The sequence below is a fragment of the Anomaloglossus baeobatrachus genome, chromosome 5 (genome assembly GCF_048569485.1).
Source record: "Anomaloglossus baeobatrachus isolate aAnoBae1 chromosome 5, aAnoBae1.hap1, whole genome shotgun sequence".
Taxonomy (NCBI): Eukaryota; Metazoa; Chordata; class Amphibia; order Anura; family Aromobatidae; genus Anomaloglossus; species Anomaloglossus baeobatrachus.
Window position 1 is genome coordinate 27437099 of NC_134357.1, and position 18337 is coordinate 27455435.

At 49.5% G+C, this 18337-nt stretch overlaps 1 protein-coding gene across 1 annotated transcript in view; it reads left to right on the top strand.

Moving 5' to 3' along the window:
* The window catches only part of LOC142313239 (C-type lectin domain family 2 member A-like), an 89568-nt gene that overhangs the window by 12451 nt on the left and 58780 nt on the right, over positions 1-18337 (top strand). The window contains exon 2 of the mRNA XM_075352224.1: positions 5224-5265. Within this exon, the coding sequence (XP_075208339.1) occupies positions 5224-5265 (42 nt within the window). The remainder of the gene's footprint in view (positions 1-5223; positions 5266-18337) is intronic.

The window sequence follows — 18337 nt, forward strand, 5'->3', positions numbered from 1 at the left end:
AGAAAAACGAAGCCGACATTCCACTCTATCCTCCCCCAGCATCACATCACCCAACAGCAAACCACCCATCGCTTGCTTAGTCGGGCTGACCAATTCGCCAATACGAAAGGCCCCAAAAAACGCCAGTACAAAAGCTACCGAGAACAACACCCGCTCATAAGGAGACGAACACAACTCCCCTAAACACCCCACCAAACGCACCAACAATGGCAATGACACCGGCCGCCTACAGTCACGCGACTGAGCCCCTTTTCGAAAACCCTTCATCGCCTGTCGCACCAGAAAATCCTTAGTCGCGTCCCGAACCCCTTGCATCTGGAACAAAAAGGCCAACGCCGCCAACTTGCAACCAATCACCGAAACAGACCTGCCTTCCGAAAAATCCCCACTTATTAACATCAGTACCCCCAACACTCGACCCTGGTAACCCGACTCCATGAACTCCCTACTTTCCAACTCTGCCCATTCCTGCCACACCGCCTGATATCGGCACCAAGTAGCCTCAGACACCGATCTCCGAATTCCCTCAAAAGCTACACCGATGCCAGGTCCCACAGCCAGTTCGGGCAAGGTTCCCCCTCCGCGTCCGCTTCCGGCACCAGCTTCCTGAACCTGCAAAACTGAAACCGTGATAGCGCATCAGCCACCTCGTTGCGAATCCCAGGCACATGCCGAGCCACCACGCAAATGTTTAACTCCAAACAACGCAACACTAGATGCCTTAAATACCCCACAACCGGCGGGGATTTTGCCGACAGTGCGTTGATGGAATGCACCACCGCCATGTTGTCACAATGCATGCAAACCCTTCTTCCAGCAAAAACAGGGCCCCACAACTCCACCGCCACAATAATGGGAAACAATTCCAACAGCGCCAAATTCCTCACCAAACCTGCTTCCACCCACCGCCGCGGCCACTTTCCCACACACCAGCGCGTTTGAAAAATTGCTCCAAAACCTGTCGCCCCAGCCGCATCCGTGTACAATTCCAGCTGGCTATTGGACACCGCCTCGCTCATCCAAAGGGTCCGACCGTTGTACCGGTCCAAGAACTCCTCCCACACCAACAAATCCCCTTTCATCATTTTTGTCACTCTGACAAAGTGATTTGGAGCTTTTACCCCTGCAGTTGCGCTCGCCAGTCTCCTATTAAATATCCGCCCCATCGGCATAATGCGACAAGCGAAATTCAATTTTCCGAGCACTGACTGCAACTCCCGCAACCGCACCTTCTTGGCCTGAGACAAGAACCGCACCGACGCCTTCAAATCCAACAGCTTTCCCTCCGGCAACCGGCATTCCATTGCCAGTGTATCAATTTCGATACCTAAGAAACATAATACCGTCACCGGCCCTTCTGTTTTGTCTTTTGCCAACGGAATACCCAGGCTCCGCGCGATCCGCTCTAACGTAAACAACAACAAGGAGCAAACCGAAGAGCCCGCCGGACCCACGCAAAAGAAGTCATCCAAATAGTGAATCACCGAATGGACTCCTGCCACCTCCTTGACCACCCATTCCACAAACGTACTGAATGCCTCAAAATAAGCACACGAAATGGAACAGCCCATCGGCAGGCAACGATCCACATAGTATTCACCATCCCACATACACCCTAAGAGATGAAAGCTCTCTGGATGCACCGGGAGTAAACGAAAAGCTGCTTCCACATCCGCCTTTGCCATCAGGGCCCCCCGCCCCGCTACCCTTACCAGCTCCAAGGCCCTATCGAACGATACATAACATACCGCCGACAATTCCGGTGATATCCCATCATTCACCGACAATCCCGCCGGATAAGATAAATGATGAATGAGCCGAAATTTGTTTGGCTCCTTCTTAGGTACCACCCCAAGGGGGGAAATCCGTAAATTAGAGAATGGCGGGTCCTGGAATGGGCCCGCCATCCTCCCCAACTCCACCTCCTTCTGCAGCTTTTCCTTCACCACCGCCGGATGTTCTTTTGCGGACCGCAAGTTTCCCGGGCGAAACACCGGCGCCTCAGATTCAAACGGAATCCGAAAGCCCTCTGTAAAACCACGTTCCAACAACTCCGCCGCCCGCACATCCGGATATCTACTTAAATAGGGAAGCATCGCCTCTACCCTCACTGGCGTCCTCCCTTTTTCCAGACCCCTCCCCCGCCTTTCCTTTGCCTTTCTTGAAGCACCTGGCCAGAGGGTGGGACCCTCCACATCCGGAACACTCGTGTCTGAACCGACAAGAGGCCCCGAACTTACACTGTCCCTCGTTATACTGCCAACAAGCTCCCTTTTTCTGTCCAGCCGAGGACCCGCCACTCGCACCCGGGCTCCCGGCACCCCCTCGAAAGGGCTGAGCCGGCGCCGTCATTAACCGCATCCACAAAGAAATATCCTTGTGGCCCCACTGAACTCCCGGCCGCAGAGCCTTCCGCTGCCGGAACTGCTCATCATATCTCAACCACCCCAAACCGCCGTATACTCTATACGCTTCCCCTATCGCGTCCATATATCCAAATAGGGCGGAACAATGCTCCGGCTCCTTTTCCCCGATCACACTGGCTAAGATAGCAAAGGCCTGTAGCCAGTTAGTAAACGTCCTCGGGATCAACCTATACCGCCGTTTTTCCTCATCCTCCTTCTCCTTTTTTGTATCACTAGGTTTCACCTTATCCAAATTAAACTTTTCCAAGGGAAGCAGGGAAAAAATTTCCACATACTCCCCCTTCCAAATCTTTTCCCTCACCTCCTTTTTTAAATGAACCCCTAACTGACCTTCAAAACACACATAAATTTCACTCCGTGCCCTATCATCCAAACGCACTACCTCATCCTCCTTTTCTTTTTCCTTTTCCGCCTCCTTACTCGCACCCACGGAAGCCGCCCCACCAGCCTCCTGTCCCGTACCTGCCGCCGAGGTCGTGTCCCCCGCCGCAACATCGCGCACCGGCGCTTCTGTCCGCACCACTTCCGTGGGGCCTACCCACGCCCCCACCGGAGCCCCAGGCCCAGTCCGACTACCCCGTTCCGCAGACAACCCCTGCAACACCCCCAAAAGCTGCCCCCAAAACTCTGGACCCGGTAAACCAGACTGCCCGACCGCACTCGCCCCCAGCGCAACGCGTCCCGCGACGGAACCCCCGCCCTCGCCCGCGCTACCCACAGCATGTAACATTTCTGTTGTCTGCTCACCAGGCTGCCGTTGAGTCGACGCCGGAACAGCCGTGCCACGATCTTCCAGCTGCCGCTCCGTCCGACCTGCCGCTGCTCCTTCTTCCTCGCTGGAGTCCGATGCGCTGCCGAAATCCTCAGGGGGGACCAGCGAGGGGACAGCCCGCACCTGGCGGCCGTCGACCCCCACGGTCACCGCACCCCGCTCGTCCGGGCGACTCCTGCTTGACCTCTTCCTTTTCTCCCGCCGTGGCGCCCTGCCGCCGTCTCTTCCCGCTGTAATCGTGATATCCTGCTGCGCCGCCCCTTCTCCTGTCGTCCTCAGTGGGCTCCCTCCCTGCCGACTGCCGGAAGGCCGTGCCGAGCTTGCTCCTCGCCGGGACCCACCCCCAGCACGCTCCTCGCCGGGGGGGACCGTGACTACCGATCTCCTCTGTGCCTGTGGGCCACCGTACCCCTCCTCGAATCTCCTGACCTCGCCGCTCACATCCGATCCCGTCCCCCGTCCTGTTGCTCTCCCCTGCGGCCTGCAGGGAGTCTCCTCCAGCAATCCGGCACGCCGAGCGCCACCCCCAGCCGGCACATCACTGGGGGCTGCCGTCATCCATGCTCCGGTCTGGTGCTGCGCAGGCCGCGGACCGGAAGTGGGCCTCGCAGAGGCTCCGCCCACCCCCGACCCACGGGATCTCCGTCGCGGATTCCTCCCGGTGGCCGGCTGCTCCCCTAGGTTAGTTGGAGGGCTCCGCCGCTGCTCCGGAGGGTCCCCGCAGGGGCTCCTTGATCTGATTCTCCCCCTCCAGCTGGGGGAGTAGCGCTCCGGCGGTCGCGCCCGCCGAGCACGTAGCCACGGCCCGGGCGCTGGAACAGCAGGCGGCGCCGCTCCAGCCCCACAGACCGCTGCCAGCTGCTGCCTCAGGGCATCCACTCCCACGACCTCGGATGCTCCCCGCACCATCTCCAGGAGTTCAGCAAGGGCAGCCATGGCAGGAAGCAGCAGCAGCACTACGTCCTGGGACACAAAGATCTATCGACGAAAGGGGAGGTAAACAGCACACCCCCCTCTCTTATACCTCTCCCAACACCCCACCCCTTCCTTGCTCCCCCCCAATCCCCTTACAGCTCCCTACTACCAATCCTGTACTCCCACACATCCCCCATCCCATGCAAACCTATTAACCCTTTCCTAACCTTGCACCCTCCCGATCGTCATGGGGTCCATTCACCCCTATGGGGCTCACTGCCCTTCTTGAAAGCCTTATGTGTCTGACTGTGTGTCTCTGTGGAGCATATGTGTGTCCGTGTGCTCCACATGTAGACATGTCCATTTTTCTTCGGTAGCACAGATGTCACACGGCCCTCACACTCATGTGCTCCGTGTGACATCAGTGTGACACGTACCGGAGAAAACACGTGTCTGTGAAATAAAAGGATTTTCTATACTCACCTGTCTCCGGCACTGCTGTCACTTGCTTCCGACCCCAGCTCATTTTGCTTATTGCATATTCACCACACCGAGGACCGGAATCGGAAGCAGCACCGGACCCAGCAGCACCATGCACAGGTAAGTATAGAAGTTTATGCTGTTTGTCTGCTATCTGGATGTCACATGGAAAGCACACTGACAGCACATGCTGAACACACACACACACACGTACATACGCACACACACGTACATACGCACACACACGTACATACGCACACACATATACACCTACACCACGGACCTTGCAAAATATGTGTGTTTTGCAAGGACGTGTGAAAGAGGCCTAAAAAAAACAAATTGTGCTTCCGTTACTCTTCCCTGTGAGTGGGGGAGTGCAGCACAGGTTGTTTTTTTTTTTTAACTACAAAAGAACCTGGGAACAGAAATTTTCTAAAACCTGAAATTCCTTTTAGGAAAGTGTTAGTTTTATCATTTGGATTGTTATTGATAATAATTATTATGCTTAGTCTATTTATTGCTTTATTTATTTTACAAAATTAAACATTGTGTAATGTAGAGGACAGTCTTTGTTACCGATTGACCTTTATTTCTGCCTTTTAATCTTTATATTCTACACTTTTATTGCAGGTTCTTCAGAATCTTCACATAAGAAGAAAGTAGTTAATAAAGGTAATAAATTATTTAGGATCAGTTGCGATCGATCTATCACTAAAGGCCACTCTACATGCTACGACATCGCTAATGCGATGTCGTTGGGGTCACGGAATTTGTGATGCACATCCGGCCGCGTTAGCGATGTCGTTGCATGTGAAACCTATGAGCGATTTTGAATCGTCGCAAAAACGTTCAAAATCGCTCATCGCTGACATGGTGGTCCCTTCTCAATTATCGTTGCTGCTGAAGGCACGATGTAGTTCATCGTTCCTGTGGCAGCACACATCGCTACGTGTGACACCGCAGGAACGAGGAACCTCACCTTACCTGCATCCCACCCACAATGAGGAAGGCAGGAGGTGGGCGGGATGTTCATCCCGCTCATCTCCGCCCCTCCGTTTTGATTGAGCGGCCACTTAGTGACGTCACTGTGACACCAAACGAACCGCCCCCTTAGAAAGAAGGCGGTTCACCGGTCACAGCAACGTCGCTAGGCAGGTAAGTAGTGTGAAGGGTCCGCGCAATGTTGTGCGCCACGGGCAGCGATTTGCCTGTGATGCACAACCGATGGGGGCGGGAACGCATGCTAGAGATCTCACTAGCGAGATCGGAGCTTGTAAAGCGGCCTTAAGAGTCGGCTCCCTGCTGTGAATGACAGGAGCCGCCGGCACCACAGTGAAAGCTGCTGAATTCTCTTAACGGCTCTGACTTTGCATAAAATTCCATTGTTCTGCAGAAAAACTCCTCCCACCTGAACATAACGCCACCACTCACCATTTTAATTGGTCCCTTGGAAAACGCCAAGTACTTACTGTTATGGAGTACATCTGCTGGCTGATGAGTGTTAAGAAAGTACTCGGTTATGGTACTGAAAGTTCAGCTACTGGGAGAAAAATAACTTTATTTCCCTTGAGTGCTGCCGGCTTTCAGTCATGAAGGCAAGGCTACAGTCATCGCCCAGAGAGCTGCTGTTAGCGATAGCGAAAGTAACCCAGTAAGAGTGCAAAAGTTACTCTCTTTCCCCCCCTCGCTTTCCCCCCCTCACTCTTCCCCCCCCTCACTCTTTTCCCCTCACTCTTTTCCCCTTCACTCTTTTCCCCCTCACTCTTTTCCCCCTCACTCTTTTCCCCCTCACTCTTTTCCCCTCACCCTTTCCCCCTCACTCTTTTCCCCCTCACTCTTTTCCCCCTCACTCTTTTCCCCCTCACTCTTTTCCCCCTCACTCTTTTCCCCTTCACTCTTTTCCCCTTCACTCTTTTCCCCCTCACTCTTTTCCCCCTCACTCTTTTCCCCCTCACTCTTTTCCCCCTCACTCTTTTCCCCTCACCCTTTTTCCCCTCACCCTTTTTCCCCTCACCCTTTTTCCCCTCACTCTTTCCCCCCTCTCTTTTCCCCCTCACTCTTTTCCCCTCACCCTTTTTCCCCTCACCCTTTTTCCCCTCACTCTTTCCCCCCTCACTCTTTTCCCCCTCACTCTTTTCCCCCTCACTCTCCCTCTCCCTCACTCTTTTCCCCCCTCACTCTTTTCCCCCCTCACTCTTTTCCCCCCTCACTCTTTTCCCCCCTCACTCTTTCCCTCCCTCACTCTTTCCCCCTCACGCTTCCTGGCTCTGAAAAACAATAACGGTAAACAAACGGAGATGTGCGGCTGTGGTGGCAAGTCAGCACAGGTCTTATGGGGAGGGGGAGGGGAGTGCAGCACAGTTTGTTTTTTTACTATAAATAAACCTGAGGACAGAAATTTTCTGAAACCTGAAATCCCTTTTTAGTGATGTGAGTTTTATAATTTGGGTTATTGATACAACAATACCTATTATGCTTAGTTTGTTTATTGCTTTATTTATTTTACTAAATGAACCATTGTGTGATGTAGAGGACAGTGTGTTACTGATTGTAATTTATTTCTGCCTTTATTCTTTACATTCTACACTTTTATTGCAAGTTCTTCACAATCTTTATCTAAGAAGATGGTAGCTAGCATTAAGAATAATACAGGTAATAAATAATAAATGATGCACATTCTCATCTCTCTTTATACTATCGTGTGTGTGAGATACAAAAAAAAAATTTTGAAGGGACATTATTGCATCAAATAAACCCACAGCATAACAATGATTGATATTTCCTTTTCTTCCTATTAGCAGAATTTACAAACTTCAGTTTTTGATGCATATTCTGGAGCTTATCCTCTCTCTAAGGCCGGTTTCACACATCCTTCTTTTTGCCGTTTTGCCGGATCTGGCGCTCTCCCGTACAGTGTATACAGTACACTGGCAGCGCAACAAGCGCCGGTCACATGCAGTCATGTGACCGGCGCATGTGACCCGGAAGTTACAGCGCTGTCATTGTACTGTATTCACTGTACGGGAGAGCGCCGGATCCGCCAAACCGGCAAAAAGAAGGATGTGTGAAACCGGCCTAATCCAGCAAGATCCATGAGATTTCTGTAGTGTTGTGCCTATGGGGATTTTTTTTTTCCTTGCAGATTTTGTTGCAGGGCTAATCTGCAGCATGTCACTTGTTGGGGCGTTTTTTCCTGTATGTTTTTTTATGCCTACTACCCATTGACTTCATTAAAAAAAACACGTGGCACTAAAATGCACCAAAACGCATGCGTTTTTAGCAGTGTTTTTTCTGCCAGAAGGTGCAGATTTCATGCAGAAAATCTCTGCACCAAATCAGCAGCGTGTGCACATACCCTTAGATCGTGGAAATGCTCCCTAAAATGTCTGCCTCCTTTAGTAGCACCTCTCTGCTAAATTCATCTGTTAAAGCACCACTCCAGCGGGTTTTTGCTGGAGCAGTCCTGCTAATGTAAGTTCTCTGACCCTGTACCCTGTCTCATACTTTCCAGCTGCCATTTTCATCTGTCATAGCTGTTGGTCTCCAGCAGTTTGTGATCTGTTAGATGTTTCCAATGCCCTGAAAAAACCCCACCAGAATTGCTGCACTTCGGTCACCGCACTTTAAAAGAAAAAATGCAATAAAGCTATCAAAATATTTTATGTACACCCAACATTGTACCACTAAAAATGACAGCAACAACAAACAATTGTTCTGACATAGGAGGTTAATATAAACTATATAGTATAGCAGCAACAGTTTTCATTTCAATTTTATAGTTTCTGAATCCTATAAATAAATTTACAAATGTACTTTTTTTTTTTTTATTGTAAATCACTTTATAGTAGCATAAAAAAACAACAACTTATAAGGCTATGTGGGCACGTAGCAGATTTTTTTCTGCACATAAAACTACATCTCTTGGTAGGAAAAAAGCTGCTGGAAAAAAACGGGGGTTTTGACGCTTTTATGCTTTTTTTCATGCTTTTCATGCTTTTTTTTATCTATTGAGATAGGGAAATCACAGGAAAAAAAAGCAAACAATTGACATGCTGTTTCTTTTTTTCTGCAACAAAATCTGCAAGGAAAAAAGGAGCCACGCGCACACAGCAAGTCAGGAATCTCATAGACTTTGCTGGAATGCGTTTTTCCTTGCTTTTATTGATTTAAAATAAGCAAAGAAAAACGGATGAAAAAAAGCAGCAAAAAGCAACGTGCGCTGTTCAATCAGCAGATAGCAATCACTAAGGCCTCTTTTACATGATTTACGTGAAAATCAAGCACATTTTTCACGGACGTGTCAGAGGTGCGTTTTGCCCTCCTTGAGCCGTGTTTATGGCACTACGTGTGTTCTCCGTGTGTTATCCGTGATAACACACGGAGAATGGGAACTTTCTACTCACCTGTCCCTGGCGTTACTGTCCGTGGTGCTGATCTTCGGTCTCTGGTCCTGCTGCCTCCCCGCTGCTGCTGCTTCCGACCGCAGTGAAGTGAATATTCATTGAGCATAATGAGCGGCGGTCGGCAGCAAGTGACAGCACCGGCAGAGATAGGAGGGCTGGAGAAGGTGAGTACAGTTTTTTTTTTTATTATTTTCTCAGACACCTGTGTTTTTTTCCGGTGCGTGTCACACGGAACACCTTCGTGTGGTCCGTTTGCGTTCCGTGTGACACCCGTGATGCCGGAAAAAAAACTGACATGTCTACGTGTGGCGCACCTGGACACACGTATGCTTCACACGTACACACGGTCCATGGCAGAACACGCACGTGAGAGCAGACCCATTGATTTTAATGGGTCTACGTGTGCCCGTGTCTCCGGTACGTGAGGAAACGGACCAAACACGTACTGGAGACACGGACGTGTGAAAGAGGCCTAAAGAGTATTCACAACCCCTTTCTCTTAATAATTGAACAACCCCTTTAAAGGGAATCTGTCATCAGTTTTTTTCAGAACTGAACCAAAAGTGTCACCTTCTGCAGCTCCTGGGCTACATTCTATGAAGGTGCACCTTGTTCCCTGACTCCCCTCACAGACCCCACAAATACCTTTATGAAATCTGCTGCCACGTAAGTAAATTAACTGTTCTGGTCGTATGGGCGTCCTTTCCTTCGGCTCCTGTCCCTCCTTCTGCCGTTGTTCGCCGTCCTCCTTTAACAATTGACATGGATGTCGCCTCCCTCATCATCCACGTTGGTATGTAAAATCTCACGCCTGTGCAGAATCATTCCCGGCTCACACAGGCGCAGTTCGCTCTGCCCCATCGCGGGTAGAGCCAAAGACATAGGTGCGCTTGCGCGAGCCGGTTAGCTCCTTTACTCAGGCACAAGATTTTGGCTGGCGATGTGGATGACGTCACCTGCGTCATTCTTGTACCTGACCTAATTCTCGTGCCTGCGCACTTAGCTCTGCCTCAATGTTAATGCGCACGCACTAGCCACTGTTTTTGCTGAACAGCACAGCTCAGTCAACTGTATTCTGACCACAGCGGGGTATTGCATATCTGCCCCCTATTTTAATTAATATGGGGTGCATGTGCAGTACCCAACTGTGGACACTATGCAGTTGATGGAGCTGTGCAGCTTCATAAGGCTGGTTTCACATCAGCGGTATTTTGCCGCATTGCCAGATCCGGCACAAATGCGGTACAGTTCTATACAGTTCACAGGCATCGCGGCATCACAGGCATCGCGTCACAATCGGTCATGTGACCGGAGCATGTGAAAGCATGTGACCAGAGCTTGCCGTGATGCCTGTTAATTGTATAGAACTGTACAGCATTTGTGCCGGATCCAGCAATGCGGCAAAATACTGCTGATGTGAAACCAGCCTAACCGAGCACTTCAGTCGGCACCGAGAATAGCTGATAAGTGAGGGTGCTAGGAGGGTATATAAAGAAAAAGTGCAAAAAAAAAAAGTGCTGGAAGGAGCCCATTTTGGGGACCACACTGTGGCCAAAATAGAAGCTCTCCTGGGTCAGCTGAGGATGTTAGAGGGGACGTGTGGCTGGAGAAGCAAGTATCCAGCTTGCTGGTAGGAGAAGTGCCGCAGCCCATTCCTGAGTGATGTGATCAAGAGTCAAGGAGAACAAGGCCACCTGAGAGACTGAGCCCAGACGTTACCCCTCACTCCAGACATCGACTTTGGAGCCCTCCCTGTCGCAGGCGCCCCTATGCTTCTTCCGGACGTTGCCTGCGGCCTGGCAGGAATCTGGCTAGTCAACTTGGGGCTGTGGGAGGAAGTAAGCTGCAATGCATGTTGAGTGTGCAGCCTATTTTTGCTTTTCGACCAAAAGTGTCAGGGAGGCGGTGGGCCCTTGCAGTGATGTGCCAGTCACAGGGCCTGCTTGTGGACTTCAGGGGGAAGTGGTGATTATTTACAGTATGTACAGTGGATGTGGCGTTACTGTCAGGGGACATTACTAGCAAAGACTAATATTGAGGCAGCTTTTAAGCTGCTAACGGTTCATCCAAAGAGTATACACTTACTAGGGTGTCGTTGGGATGGTGGCTTTTATCTAGATAGGTGTTTTCGATGGGTTGTGCAATTTCTTGTTCGCTTTTTCAAGCTTTTAGTTTTATTGTTGGAATGGGTAGTTAGAGATGTTTCCACTATTCAGTCTGTTCATCATTTAGATGACTTTTTGTTATGGGTCCACCTAATTCAACAGTTTCTAATAATTTACTTTAGACCATGGTTTAGATTGCAAAGCCTTTCGGCATCCCATTAGGTAAGGAAAAAAATAGAAAGGCTTAGTACACAGCTGAGTTTTTCTTTGGGTAATTTAATTGACTCAGTAGCAATGGAATGTAGTGTGTCTGAGGATAAACTGGTATCCTTACTGCAGGAGGTGGACATAGCCCAACAATTGCACAAGTTGTCATTGAGGGACGTTAATGGCCAAGTTGAAATTTGCATGTACAATTATTTTGATGTTCACTATATTTTGCCAGATGTTGGCGACGGCAGGACTGAGAGAAAAAACAAAAAAAAGAGCATAAGGATGACTTGATAGTTTATGGAATATTTTGAAATGATTATAACAGACAGTCCCTCATTCAGAGGGAAGTGCAGAAAAACTTTGATCAGGAGATTTACATGGATGCTGCAGGTGGTGCCGGGTTTGGAGCTTATTGTAGAGGTCAATGGTGTGCTGGTGTGTGGACCGGAAGAGTGAGGCAAACAGGGGTTTTTGAAGAATTTGACATATTTGTAACTATACCCAATTTTAGTGGCAGTGTCCATTTGGGGAGAAGAGTTTTAAGACCGCAAACAGAGTTAATTGTAATAACCTGGGCATGGTAACTGTTATTAATAACCTCATGGCTTGAGATGGGGTTTAGCGGATGTGATACCAATGTGATATGACTGAAAGAATGTGTGATTAGATAGGCATAATCATAAAAGATAGGAGTGATCCCAGATATTATTTGACCTATCAATAATTCAGTATCAAAAAGATGTCCTTTGGATGGCCAATAATGATGACCAAGGAATACATGTCAACCAGGTTTTGACAGTTTTTAGATAATAAGGAAGTAACATTTACAGTTCCACTTACCGGAAACTTGTGGTTAGCTTAAAGACAGGTTTAAGGAAGCTTGCATATGAAATTTACGGCTCATTGCAATATTTCACTAACACTATGGTCAAACTGTGGTCAGCCAGTTGTCAACTGGCAGGATGTGCAGGAAATCTGCAGGAAGCTGCCGGTGCCCACAACAGTTTGTGGTCAAGTTACATGAACATGACTCAGCTGTCACATGCTGGTGACCATGTAAACCCAACCTACAAAGTTTTCCTATAAAAAATACACCGAACTCTCTTAATGTTAAGGGATACCTTCCAGGACATTGAAGTGTACGTACGCACTGTTCCTGTGATGCAAGATGCCATGATGTTGATTCCTTATCATTAACTCGAGTTCCCTCCGATGTGAAAGGATTGCTACAACATAACGGTAATGTTGATGCATATTTCTGTTATTGTATAAGTTTCTATGACTATAGTTCTTATGCCTATGTACCATTGATTATATTCATGTGCTATTAAAATAAATAGTATCTTGCTATAAAGAATATTAGTATTCGTGCCTGATTAGGATATCAGTGAGCGCTTCGTAAGTACGGGCTTTCAGCCCCCTTTTTAGTAGAATTTAGCAAGACAGCGGATGAGGGTAAAATATCTCTATTTCAAGTACTTTGGTTTACATGTGCAAGACCTGATGGTGTCAAGAATCTTCCCAATCTTCGGTTCTTTATAATTGAATTTATATGTTAGTAAATGGCCGTTGTGGGCTATTTCTCAAAAATAAAGTCTCCTATGGTTGTTGTTATTATAGTATAGTAGTTAAGGTGCTGTGAATGAACTAATAGCTGCAGGTGTCTGAATGGAACAAATTGGGCAATGGCCATACTCTGTCATTGGACTTAGACCTGTTAAGACCCTTTTCACACGTCATTGTTTTGCATCAATGTGTCATCAGTATTTGCCAAAAAAACAGGTGTCAGTCTTTCAATTACAGTTCTTTGTAAGTTCCACCCCTGGTTTTGGCATACAAACACTGATTAAACACTAATGCAAAATACTGATGTGTGAAAGAGGCCTTAAGAATTTTTTTTTCCCCTACAGGGATTATGTCGCGGGCGGGGGATGCGCTGCTCGACCACGCTTGCGGCTCGGGTCCGGCTGCTGTTGCTGCTGCTGCTGCTGCTCGGTGGCTCGAGCGGTGGACCGGATCCGGGGACTCGAGCGGCGCTCCTCGCCCATGAGTGAAAGGGGTGGTTTGGTTTGGGAATGTAGTCCGTGATGCCACCCACGGTTTGTGGTGATAATGGGACACCACCGCTGCTCTGGACGGGGATCCCAGGAGCGATGACAGGGAGCAGCTGGGATGTTTCTCTCCCCTCCGTGGGTAGGGGGATTCGGTGGTCCCGGCGCCTGGTAATGTGGACTGGAAGGTGGATGGCGGGAGTTGGGGAGGTGCAGGGTCGCGGGGGCAGCGCGGTGCCAGGCGGCACAGTGGTAGTCACTCAGCCAGTAATGCACACAGAGTCTCTGGTGAAACAAGCGGCTCGATGGACAGGTCCCACAGGCGGCTGCGGTTGTTACTCCCAGTAGGTTGGCGGTGAATGTCTCTCTCTGCACCCCTAATGTGTTTTCGGCCCTGATGGCTTCCCACCGGTAGCCCGCTCCCCAGCGGTGTGTTTGCCGGAGGAGCCCCTTTTTGCCTGCAGGCTCTGGCCCTGGGAACTCTAGCTGTGGCGGTAGCTGTATTTCCCTTCACGGTTGAGCGGTTGCCTTCAGTCGGGTCTTTGCTGCTGGGGAACCCCGGAGGTTCCCGTCGCTGATGGATTTGACCGGTTTAACGGCGACTCCAAGCCTGGCCGGGGTCCGTAGGCCCTGCCGAGTGGTGCTGGCTTTTCTTCGCTCCCCGGTCCGGTACCGGCGGGCCACCGCCCAACCCCGGTCCTTACGGTTGTGCGTCAATCGGCCTCGCCTGCAGACAGTCACCACCGTCTGCCAACCTTGCTCTTAGGTGCCCGGGCCACGTACCCGGACACGGTCAGTCAGCTCCTCTACTACCACTTTTCTGAGCTCTCCAACTGAACTCCAAACTGAACTGAACTCTTTTTCCCGCCTCCAGGGCTGTGAACTCCTCGATGGGCGGGGCCAACCGCCTGGCTCTGCCCCACCTGGTGTGGACATCAGCCCCTGGAGGGAGGCAACAAGGATTTGTATGTGTGACTGATGTGCCTAACCAGGGTGTGGGGTGTGTTGTTGCAGTACCTGTTACGTCCTGGCTTGTCCAGGGTGCCACAATTATACAAAAGTAAACAGGTAAAAAGAAGTAAGTCACATCTCTCCGCCATGGTAAGAGGGAAACACCACTTTAGCAAAGTTCTTTACTTAGTATTACTAAGGCTACTTTTACACATCAGTTTTTTGGCATCTGGCACCATCCGGCATGTGCCTGATGCAACGGATCCGGCGCAGAATATGCAAAAACGGATGCGCCTGATCCTTTTTTTTGATGGATCCGGTATACCTGATCCGTCAAACGGATCCGGCGCATCCGGTTTTTGCAATCATTTCGTCCGATTTTTTTGCTGGATCCGGTTTTTTTCAATAAATTGGAGCATGCTCAGTTTAAAAAAAACGGATCCGGCCTCTGCATCTGTTTTTTGCCGCATTGCGCCGGATCCAGCGTCCATATGATTCCATTATAAATCACGCCGTATGCGTCACGATACGTTTTTTTTTCAGAGACAAAAAACATTCAATGAAACGTTTCATCCGGCCGCCGCACTGAGTAATTACGCCGGATCCGTCAAAAGCCGGATGCAACGCAAGGCCATTAGGCACAATCCGGCACTAATACAAATCAATGGGGATAAAACGTATCCGGCGACATTTTATCCATTTTTTTCCGGATTGTGCCTGATGGGGAAAAAAACTGATGTGTGAACGTAGCCTAAGAAATAACTATTGTGTCTAACTGGGCAGTCTTCTTTTTTTTTTTTTTTGGTGGTGGGTAGTATTAGGGTATGTTCACCTTGTGTGTGTGTTTTTTTGGGGTTTTTTTTGTTTGTTTTTTTTTTGCTGGGGGAGCAGAACCTGGGTGGAAACTCTTCAAATCCTTAAAAGCATACAGTTTCAGCTGCAATACTCAGCAAAAAGACTCAGTGTGCACATACCCTTATAGCCTTGACATCAATATTGATTAAAATAATATTCTTAAGGTACTGTCACACATAACGAGATCGCTAGCAAGATCGCAGCTGAGTCACCGTTTGGTGACGCAGTAACGATCCCATTAGCGATCTCGTTATGTGTGACACTTACCAGCGATCAGGCCCGTGCTGTGAGATTGCTAATCGTTGCAGAATGGTCCAGGCCATTTTCTTGAAAGGCGATGTCCTGCTGGGCAGGGCACATCGCTGTGTTTGACGCTGTGTGACAGGGTCACAGTGACTGCTGAGATCGTTATACAGGTCGCTACTGCGACCTGTATTGTTCTGCATCGCTGGTAAGATCTCTGACTGTGTGACATCTCACCTGCGACCCCCCCCAGCGACTTATCTGCGATCCCTATCAGGTTGCATCGTTTTCGGGATCGCTGGTAAGTCGTTGTGTGTGACTGGGCCTTTAGTGTTTTTTAGTTGTGTAATCATTTTAATCTGTGGTGCATGTGTAGTGGGTTAGTAATAGCATCCCTTGTGTCTAGGAGTTTAGTTAGTATATCCATGGTATCTAATAGTTGTACCCCTGCTGTCTAATAGATTAGTAATTCTTGTGTTGAGTGGATTAATTATTGTAATAGAATCACATACACAAATTGGCCACTTTCAGAATCTGGGGTGTTTCTTGATGTCAGCACAGGATAGCCCTTGTAAAGCTGGTCAATACTTTGTCATTGAAAATGTCCACATTAAAAAATCCCTATACGTAAGCCATGTACTATCTGTTTTATTTAAATTCTTTGTATGGAAACTAAGACATAAAATATTGCCCAAGGAAAGAGCAATCTAATGGGATTATTTATAAGTGAACTAGCCAGTGTGGAATTTTGATTCAGAATGGGCAAATAATTTGAATAATACTTTTATATTTTGGACTGAATTTAGTTGAAAACGTATTCGGAACATCAAAATTGTTTTTCTTAAAATATTTTTTAGATTTTTTTTATTCTCCATCAGTTTTTTACATGTGGACATTTTCCTTGTAAAGCCTGTCAATATATTGCCAAGGGTAAAGACTTTGTTTCCTCTGTCACAGGTTTGCGATATCAATTGAAGAGACACATGAATTGTAACAGCAAAAGTGTCATCTATCTGATAGGTTGTACCACCTGCCTTAAGCCTGCTTTTTACATGTTACGATTTCGCATACGATATCGTATGCGATCGTACCCGCCCCCATCGTGTGTGCGGCACGTTCAATTTGTTGAATGTGCCGCACAAACAATTAACCCCCGTCACGCTTACATACCCGTCCATACGACCTCGATGTGGGCGGCGAACATCCACTTCCGGGAGTGGGAGGGACGTGCGGCGTCACAGCGACGTCACGCGGCAGCCGGCCAATAGAAGCGGAGGGGCGGAGATGAGCGGGACGTAAACATCCCACCCACCTCCTTCCTTTCGCAGAGCTGGCCGGGAGCCGCAGGAGGCAGGTAAGATCTGTTCATCGTTCCCGGGGTGTCACACACTGCCATGTGTGCTGCCTCGGGAATATTGAACAACCCAACGTGCAATTTGTCAGGATTCAACGACGTGTATGCGATGAATGTTTTAACGTTCAATCGCAATTGTGGCGCCCCTGAGGCTTCCATCGCCACAGGTAATTGCACCCCATCCAGCGGTGTGATGCCCCATTCTGGGAGAGGAAGAGAGTGAACTCCGGTCCCCTGGTAAATCCGCACTACACCCATTGCTAGGAACACACTGGGACCAGGGAAAGTGGCAGGCAACCCTCCCATGCTGCATGCTGGGAGGGGTCGTAAGACCCATCCCTGCTCCTATAGGGTAGAACAGGGCAACTGGGGAGGTGGGAGGAGCCACAAGAGAGCAGACACAGAGAGGAAGGTCAAGTTTAGTCAGTCTACCTCAGGGAGTGAGAGAGTGAGCATGTAGTTGGAGAAAAAGAACGAGAGAAAGGAGGGAGGAGGAGGCCTGCTGGAGGCAGGCAAGGAGGAGAAAAGAAAGAAGGAAAGAAAGCTCCAAGTCAGACAGGAGCAGAGAAACAGAAGGAGACGCTTCCTGGTGAAGATCCTGGGACCCAGAGGTCCAGGTGACACCACGTAGGAGACAGAAGGAGTCGCAGGGCCACGGGTAGTCTGTATAGCTGTCGGGGCAGTTTAGAGCTACGGTGGCCTGTTCCACAATAACATCGGTGGAGGGATCAAGCTGCGACAGGGGACGGTCCCTAGAGACTGGAGGAGTGCAAAATCATCTCCAAACAGTAAAAAAACCGAGGCCCAGGGAAGGTTGTAGACTCCCAGGGCCAGAACCCATAGCAGACTTCCAGAAAAGGGGTAATCAGCCGACAGGTGACCCCCCCCCAGCCTGGAGGCTGTAGTGGAGGCCAAGCCAGGTTCATCCTAACAAAGGCAAGGCTAAGAAAGACAGCAGAAGAAAGAGACACTAAGAGAAGGGTACCGGCTTTTACTCTCTGAACCACCCAGAAACGGCGGAGATCCCTGACAGTGGTCCCAGCAGTCCAAGGGTTCCTGCCGGCCTTGACAAGAACTGTGAGTAAAGAACTTGAACTGCAACCTTGGAGTGGTCTGTTATTTCAGCTGCATAGACATTCACAAGCACCAACTGTGCCCCGGGCATTGCTCCACCTGTGGGGAGCAGTACCACCATTGCTGCCATAACATCATCCCGGTGGCCTCACACAGCAGCGGCGGCTTAATAGCCACATACCACAGGTGGTGTCACGAACACAACCTTTATTCATCAAGCCACATATTCTACTGACACCCACCAGGGCCACGGAGCCGGGCCCAGCCACCACTGACTATCACCGGACTAGTCCGGCCCGGCACCGGGTGTCCCACAGCCCTGGGGTGGGCGAGTCACAATCGCACGTACCTGTCACACACTACAATGTACCTTACGATGCCGGATGTGCGTCACTTACAACGTGACCCCGCCGACACATCGTAAGATATATTGTAGCATGTAAAGCGGGCTTTATTCAATATGTGGGTTGCACTGTGGGACGGCTGAAGAATCGC